The 8,672-nt window shown below is 47.0% G+C and overlaps 1 protein-coding gene across 4 annotated transcripts; it reads left to right on the top strand.

Moving 5' to 3' along the window:
* The first annotated feature begins 826 nt into the window (after positions 1–826).
* S1PR1 (sphingosine-1-phosphate receptor 1) lies at positions 827–5,254 on the top strand. 4 transcript variants are annotated; one of them, XM_042953095.1, is made up of 2 exons: positions 827–1,156; positions 2,798–5,254. In XM_042953095.1, exon 2 carries the CDS (start codon positions 2,965–2,967, stop codon positions 4,108–4,110), a length of 1,146 nt encoding a protein of 381 aa, XP_042809029.1. In that variant the 5' UTR covers positions 827–1,156; positions 2,798–2,964; the 3' UTR covers positions 4,111–5,254. The 4 variants fall into 4 exon arrangements, with proteins under 4 accessions (XP_042809029.1, XP_042809031.1, XP_042809030.1 ...); XM_042953097.1 differs by having other exon boundaries at positions 827–1,051; XM_042953096.1 differs by lacking the exon at positions 827–1,156 and adding an exon at positions 1,504–2,430.
* Positions 5,255–8,672: the final 3,418 nt, after the last annotated feature.

Genomic DNA, 8,672 nt, shown 5'->3' on the forward strand with positions numbered 1-8,672 from the left:
GCTGGCTGGGTCCTGCGGCTCTTCCCTTTTGGAAATTCTTGTGCTGCCCAAGCTTTTAAATCTGTCAGGCCCCAGCAGCTGACCACCTCCCCAAAGGTCTCAGAATCTGGGACACACGGCTTGGGTTTGCGCCCAGTTGAGTGAGGGGAAAGCCAGCCCTACTTCTCGCCCCGCGTTAGCCCATTCGTCACCGAGCCCCGGGAAAACCACTTTCTGCCCCTCAGACCACAAGTTTCGGGGCTGCAGTGGGACGGGGGTAGGGAGAAGCAGAGGAACCTCCGGGACCATTCTCCCTTCTAGGCTGCTGCATATCTCCTCCGCGTCTGTGGCAGCCCCTTGCCACCTTCTCGTCCCCGGTGGGCGGCCGGGACTCGCGGGGTGTCGGCTCCTCCTTTCCCTGTCTGCACAGAAGCGGCCCCGGGGCGCCCCGCCACGATCTCGGGACTCCGATCCAATCGAGAGCTTGCGGGGGTAGGGAAACAGCGAGGTGCGCTGCGAGACGCCGGGCCGTCCTCTGCCCCCTGAGACTTTTCGGGAGAAAAGTTTCCAAAGGCTCCCCACGTCCTCTCTTTTCTAAGACTCGGGAGAACGGTGTCTGGGAGCGGTGGACAGCCGGGCGAGGGCTGTGATTTATGCATCAGAGTCCAGGGGGCACCAGCCTCCGTCCCTTCTGTTTTCTTTTCCTTTTTTTTTTTTTTTTTTTTTTAATTCAGTTGCCTGGGGGGGGGGGGGAGGAGGGTGTGTGCACGTGTGTGTGTGTGTGTGTGTGTGTGTGTGTGTGCGCGCGCGCGCGTGTGCGCGCGCACTTGCGCTTGCTTCTGCCCCAGATCTTTCCTGGACAGTGAGTCTCCGAAGCCGAGATCCGGAGGCCCGCAGCCGCAGGCGGAGGGCGTGAGGGTTGAGATATTAACCCCTCCCCGCCTCTTCCTAGGGAAGCCACACGGCCTCGGCGGGGCGCTCGGTGACTTCAGCTAGCGGGCCGGCGCGGGCCGCGGAGAGCAGGGCTGGCCATTGGAGTGTGCGGCTGCGGAGGGAGGGGACCCCGACTCGAGTAAGTTTCAAGAGCGTAGCGGTCAGTCGTGGGCGGCAGCAAGATGCCGAGCGCGCAGTGGAGACCCAGAGCTCTCCCAACGCAACTTCGTCCTGCCTGAGCGAGGTAGGGGACTGAGCGCGGTGCCAGCTTGGGCCGGGGGTGCGGGGGACCCCCGCTGCAGGAAGTGTTCAGTGTTAGAAACGAATTTTTAAGCCGGAACGAAGCAAAACGGAAACTTTTAAAACATCCATCTCTGGACGCTAGAAACATTCATCCCTGGGCTACTAAGCCCAGTCCATCGGATTGTTCTTGGGGCATTTGTGATTTAATGAAGTTTGGAAAAGGGTTCAGTCCGGTTGCAAAACCGACTAGAGGTGGGGGAGAGTGGAAACTGCGGTTGGTCGCAGAGGGGTGGGGGAAGGGGCTTAGTTTTGGAAATCTTATAGACAAAGAATATGGGGGGTGGGGGTGGGGGTAAGGGCTTAAGCTTGCACTGCCGGCGAGGAGGGTGTGGAATTAGATGGGAGAAATGCCGAGTTTCTGGGTACGAGCACCGTCGGCTGTCCCAGGAACTGCTCTCTGTTACGCCCCTTCTATCACATTGTGGCGTTACTTTGAAACATTTCAACGAGTTACGAGTAGACTTCTGCGAACCAGTGCCATGTTTCATTCTCTCCACACTTTCTAGTTCTGTGAGACGAGGCAACATGTTGGGGGAGGGCAGTAAGTAAAACTACCGCTTCACGTTTAGCAATGCACCAGACGTACGTTCAGGCTTCTGGACAGTAGATTTGCACTTGGAATTGGGAATGTAGTGGCATGTATTGTTATCGTTAGTAGTATAACTTATCTCGTGTGTGTGTGTTGGCCAAACCCACAGTAACTAAACATACTCCTTATGCAATCAATGAATGTGGGAAACTCCTGGGATTTATTGCAATCTCTTATGAATGATTTTCACTGAACCTTTAGATTTTCTTGCATTAGCTTACAAGAAAAAAAAAAAAAAAAGAAGAAGAAGAAGCAGCAGAAGAAAGAAAAGGCAGTTGCTTCACAGAGGCGTTAAGCTTTCCTGTTTACCGCAAGGCTGGGGCGGGCTTGGCTGCCCACACCATGCGGCGCCCTCGGACCCAAAGCACACCTGTTCCTAGAGAGTTATTAATAGAGCCCAAAGAATGACTTACTCTGTCAAGTGATTTTCGTGCGAATCTAATGTCTTGCATGGCAATTAGGAGGTGGTTCTCTGTTCTTTTAGCTGGGTGGTGCTGTGCGTCTCCACCCTCATATTGGCGGTTGGGTCTCTTCCGAGGAGAGACTAAGAGCTGGTAGTGAACCCGCTGCTGAGAGGGCGAATGCTCCAGAGCACCTCCAAGCTGGAAACCTGGAGGGGGATCGAGGTGGGGGCGTGAGGGAGCCGAAGGGGTGTTAAATGGGACTTGCTTCTCTAGTTTTCCCATTTCCACTTGGATGTGACACAGGGAGAGTTTTCGTCTTGTCGAGTTGGGAGTTTTCAGTTTGGGTAAAATATTTTTTCTCCCTTCCCTTACCCACCCTACTCCCCCTTTTATCTTTCTTTTTTTTTTTTTTTTTTTCAAGAAATAAGAATTTGATTTTCTTTTTCTGAAATCCTTCTCCTTGCGCTTTCCCCAAGTTTACTTAAAACAAATCCATGACAAAACTGGAGCACTGCCTTAGCTAGAATGAATTATGCCAGTGTGCTGTGGCTTTTTCCCTGACTCTCTCCTCTTTGTGACTTGTTTAAAGCTGCTCTTCCCGAGGCCCTCTCCAGCCAAGGAAAAGCTACACAAAAAGCCTGGATCTCCCTGACGGAACCACCCCCCCACCGCGGCAAGTGAAGGCTCTCTCGGCGTCGCCCTCTAGCGTTCTTCAGGAGAAGCTCCACCCCCGGGTTCCTGGAGACCCTGCGCACCATGGGGTCCACCAGCGTCCCGCTGGTGAAGACCCACCGCAGTTCTGTGTCTGACTATGTCAACTACGACATTATCGTCCGGCATTACAACTACACGGGAAAACTGAATGTCAGCGCGGACGAGAACGGCATTAAACTGAGCTCCGTGGTGTTCATTCTCATCTGCTGCTTTATCATCCTAGAGAACATCTTTGTCTTGCTGACCATTTGGAAAACCAAGAAGTTCCACCGACCCATGTACTATTTTATCGGCAACCTGGCCCTCTCAGACCTGTTGGCGGGAGTGGCCTACACGGCCAACCTGCTCTTGTCTGGCGCCACCACCTACAAGCTCACCCCCGCCCAGTGGTTTCTGCGGGAAGGGAGTATGTTTGTGGCCTTGTCTGCCTCGGTGTTCAGCCTCCTAGCCATCGCCATCGAGCGCTATATCACAATGCTGAAGATGAAACTCCACAACGGGAGCAACAGCTTCCGCTCCTTCCTGCTGATCAGTGCCTGCTGGGTCATCTCCCTCATCCTGGGTGGCTTCCCCATCATGGGCTGGAACTGCATCAACATGCTGGCCAGCTGCTCCACTGTCCTGCCGCTCTACCACAAGCACTATATCCTCTTCTGCACCACCGTCTTCACCCTGCTCCTGCTCGCCATCGTCATCCTGTACTGCAGGATCTACTCCTTGGTCAGGACTCGGAGCCGCCGGCTGACCTTCCGCAAGAACATCTCCAAGGCCAGCCGCAGCTCTGAGAAGTCGCTGGCGCTCCTCAAGACCGTGATTATCGTCCTGAGCGTCTTCATCGCCTGCTGGGCGCCCCTCTTCATCCTGCTCCTGCTGGACGTGGGCTGCAAGGTGAAGACCTGCGACATCCTCTTCAGAGCGGAGTACTTCCTGGTGCTGGCCGTGCTCAACTCCGGCACCAACCCCATCATTTACACTCTGACCAACAAGGAGATGCGCCGGGCCTTCATCCGGATCCTGTCCTGCTGCAAGTGCCCCAGCGGAGACTCCGCCGGCAAATTCAAGCGACCCATCATCGCCGGCATGGAATTCAGCCGCAGTAAGTCGGACAACTCCTCCCACCCCCAGAAGGACGATGGGGACAACCCAGAGACCATTATGTCCTCTGGAAATGTCAACTCTTCTTCCTAAAACTGAAAGCTGCCCGACCCATGGGGAGAGTTCTTGCATGGTCACCCCACCACCCAGTGTTTGGAAAACGAAAACAAAAATAAAAAAGTCTCTGTGCCTCCACCGCTGCCGGGGAGGAGCTGCTGGGAGCCAGACGGAGGGGGCAGGGGGCAGAGTAAGAGCAGCCTGGTGGTGCCGGGGTGTTGGTGGGTTAGTTCCTGTGAACAATGCACTGGGAAGGGTGGAGATCAGGTCCTCGCCTGGGATCTATTTCCTACCCCCGCCCTGGAGCTTTGATTTTGCACTGAGCCAAAGGTCTAGCATTGTCAAGCTCCTGGAGGGTTCATCTGGCCGCTCCTCTAAGACTAAGGCCCCAGTGTGAGAGCATCTGTGGAGAGCTTGGAGGAGACGTTTTCTCTCACCTTAGTTGCCAGCCCAAGTGACTGTGTGCACTTCTGCGTCTCTGGGTATGCCCTGCATATCCTACCCTCCCTTTCCCTTCACACCCCTCCTCAAAATTCTGTTACTTTATATTTGAACGACCTGGCGTTCATCAGAGCCAGGGTTGTGGCACGGTCCATTTCCTGATCGTCTGCAGAGGGTAGGCCGTGTTCAGGAGGGAAACTGTGAGGAATGGAGATGGTTTGGAGATGTAAAGCAATTTTATTTGCTGAGGCCAAAGTTTCCACGTAAGCTGGATCAGTTTTTGGAATTTGGTTACAGTCACTTTGATTTTTTTTTTTTTTCTTTTAACAACTTTACAATGAAGTATGTTACAGCATCGTTATCCATTGTGTCTGAAAGTCTGCATAAGTCCAGTTTATCTAGATGCTATCAACCGGGATCCTTTGTGTCATAGGAGAATCAAACAAGTAAAACAAGGTGAAAACTGACTGGGGGTGACTTTGTAAACCAAGAGAGATTTCTTAATGAGTTTGTCTAACAAATACAACGTCTGTCTTTGGCACTTTTGTTGACGTTTATTTCAGAGTGTTGTTGTGTGAATTATTTCAACCAACAGGGTGGTTGTATTTTGTTGTGTTAAAAGTACTTTCCGTGATTTTTGAATGTATTTGTTTCAGCATTTTATTGGACTTTTCTAACCTGTGTTAACACCGTTGAACGTGTATTTCCTAAGAAAATACAACCCTCTTGTGCCATTAAAGCATTACTTTAACTGATAGGGAATACCAGAAGTTTTAAAATACAGCTGTTCATTAAATAGTTAATTAAAGATGTGTATAAATGTCACAAAAAATAAAAATATATTGCTGTCTCTTTAGTATGGTTTTCAGTGCAATTAAACCGAGAAATGTCTTTTTTTAAAAAAATAGTATTTAATAGGTTTCTGACTTTTGTGGATCATTTTGCACATAGCTTTATCAACTTTTAAACATTAATAAACTGATTTTTTTTAAAGATTCCTTTGTGAATAGCATTTTTTTTTAAACAAATAAGACATTGTGTTTGACTATGTGGATCTTTAGAATCAAAGTTAAGGGCAATTTTCTGTTACTCTTTAAAGGATTTCACCTTGATAAACTAGGGTGTGAAAAAAATGTGGTTTGTTAAAAAACCACTGTATCTTTTTCAGGAAGAGAAACTTCAATAAGTTAACACTGAAGAGTAGTAAAAAATGCGATGAAAACCACCAACCTCTAAATACCACGCTGACAAGTAAATGCCATTATTGGAGTTTTAAATTGCATTCGAGCCAAACTAAGTGTTACACAATAATTCTTGTCCTAAAACACGGGCTTTTAAAGAAATAATCTACAAGAATGTAGTTGTAAATCTAATTTACATTGAGAAACGCAATGGTCGCTTCAAGCCCATCAACAAAAGCTTTTACATTCTTGGCTTTCCACCAACATGCTGGGGAAATAGGGATATGGATCTGGGAGATAGTATATTAAATCACTTTTTTCCAAGACACTGTCTTGGCTTCTCCCAGACTGTCTTCTGGACAATATGGGACCACACAGTAGTAGGAGCACATAGCTAGCAAGGAGTAGCAAGTTGTAGAATGTAGGTTGAGTAGTATACCCCTCATACCTGAAAACTTTCAATAATCTCTGATAGCTTTGGCGCCCTGGCCATTAATTGCTCCCAACTAGGCAATGAGACCAAGGGCACTTTGTAAGCGCCACAGAATTACTGTAATAATTGTTTCGATGTTATTGTCATCTTCACTGAGAATTCATTTGAAGGGTTTGGGTGTATTTGGCTCTTCAGTCCCGTTATTGCTGTCAGAATCTGTGCTTTCAACTGTCACTGCATATGCACAGGACACAGTTGGGACATGAAGATAAACCTCACCTCACAGAGTAGATGTCATTTCTGGGTAAGGTTAACTGTGGGAAACAGAAGTGTGTTCACGAAGGAAACCTTAGGTCACAACCTCCAGTTTCCTGAAGGAAATGCCAAAAATGTGCTGAAGACAAAAGACTGGAAACAAACTGGAATGTCTCTATCCATCTGTCTGCTGAGGCGGAAGGAATGAGTTCATGTTGTACTCACTTCCTAGAGCTTTCATTGCAGAGTCAAGCATAATGGAAAAGCCCATCCATTTTGTGTTTCTATGGACGATAAGTGTTCCTACTATTGGTTTTATCTTTATAAGCAAAGCAATGACTCACACAACATGGGGAAGTTGAGGTAGGGCAGCTGACCCTGGCGGGGATTGGAAAACTCATGATAACGAGTGAGAGAGGACAGCCTTACTTGCCCACCTGTGAGCACATTATCCAGTCATCATATGTGCATTCTTCCTGGAAGTTCCACACTGTGCCTTTCATTCCAAGAGAGCTGGACAGTCATGGACTGTGGTTTTCCTGGGCAGGTGTGGGACAGAAGCCTACCTCTGGCTGAGAAGCAATGGCTGAGATAAAGGAGTCCTTGGTGGTATCTCAACATGAATATCTGGTTTTAATTTAGTATATCCTGAGAATTGAGGATGAAAACAAAAATCTCAGTAACTATTTTTATACTAAATTTAAATGTCCATAAAGTTTTGATTAAAAAACTTATGTAGTATTTTTAAAGAGGAATAAAACAGGCAGCCTGAGAAATACTTGACATATTCTTGTAAATGGGCCCCTGGTATAAATATTGAGGAAAATTACAAAATGACATCAAACAATACTTTATTCCCAATGATATTAAATGTGATTACAATTCTACAGAACATTCACATAGAAATTGTATGTAAGAAAAATGCTTGCCCTTGCTTTTTAGCCTCGTTATAAGTAGAAAAATTAAATCTTTAGTAAAAGTTAATCTAGTGATATTAGAAATTCCAACATTTATAGTAATAGAAATGTTGCATTTATGTTAACTAGAGAATGGATTTTATTTTGGCATTATCAGTACTTTGGTTGTGATTTATGGCATCTTTAATGTTCCCCCAATGTAAAAAGTCTTATTATGAAGGTTTTTGTTGTTTTTGTTGTTTTTAATTTTAGAGAGAGGGGCCAAAAGAGAGGGGCAGAGAGAGAGAGAGAGAGAGAGAGAGAGAATCCCAAGCAGGGTCCATGCTCAGCATAGAGCCTAATGTGGGGCTCAATCCCATGATCTTAGGATCATGACCTGAGCTGAAATCAAGAGTCCAATGCTCAACCAACTGAGTCACCCAGGTGCCCCTTTTTGATGAAGCTTTTAACTTACTTTCAAATTGGATTAATTTCTGCCATAGACACTGCCTATGATAAGGATGCGCCCAATGTAATATCCTTGTAGTACTTCTAACCCAGACTGTACTTTTTGAATGATTTTGACTCTTCTTGCCTCCCTTCAGTGTATCTCTGAGACCTCTCACATTTTCTAGGTAACTACAAATGCAGCTCTGTTTGGGAGCTACTACTCTGAAATAGCAACTTCAAAAAGATGATCAGCTCTGTTGGGGAAGTCCTACAAAGTGAGGACTTGAAGTTTAAGTACGATTAAATATCAGCAACCCCATTTTCAATTGAGAAGTAAGGGATAATACTTGAGTGACACATGTAAAAAATGTTTTCATTACAAAACTGTTAAATTTGAACTTGTAAATGGGTCACTGACTCAAAAATTAATTTCTAACCAGGAACACTCTTATTTACCTATATGATGTGCAATAATCATTTTCTGTGATCTCTTTGTAACGTTCAGTTATTCTTTTCTTTCATATTGCTTTCTCCAGGGGTGCCTGAGTGGCTTAGTCAGTTAAGCATCTGACTCTTGGTTTCACCTCAAGATCTCACAGTTCATGGGTGTGAGCCCACACTGGGCTCTGCGCTGACACCGCAGAGGTGTGTCTCCCTGTCTCTCCGCCTCTCCCCTGCTCGCTCTCTCCGCCTCTCCCCTGCTCGCTCTCTCCGCCTCTCCCCTGCTTGGTCTCTGTCTCTCCCCTGCTCACTCTCTGTCTCTCTCTCTCTCTCTCAAAATAAAGAAATAAGATTTTTGAAAAATGGTGCTTACTCCATACCCAGCTGGAATGGTGTTTTCTATGGACACCTCAGTAATTAGATCAAACTAGATCGATCTCATTTGTTTCTTAACTAACCACATCAAACTAGATGTGTCTGTGTTTTCCGCAAATAGTTTTA

This window comes from Panthera leo, chromosome C1 (genome assembly GCF_018350215.1).
Source record: "Panthera leo isolate Ple1 chromosome C1, P.leo_Ple1_pat1.1, whole genome shotgun sequence".
NCBI lineage: Eukaryota > Metazoa > Chordata > Mammalia > Carnivora > Felidae > Panthera > Panthera leo.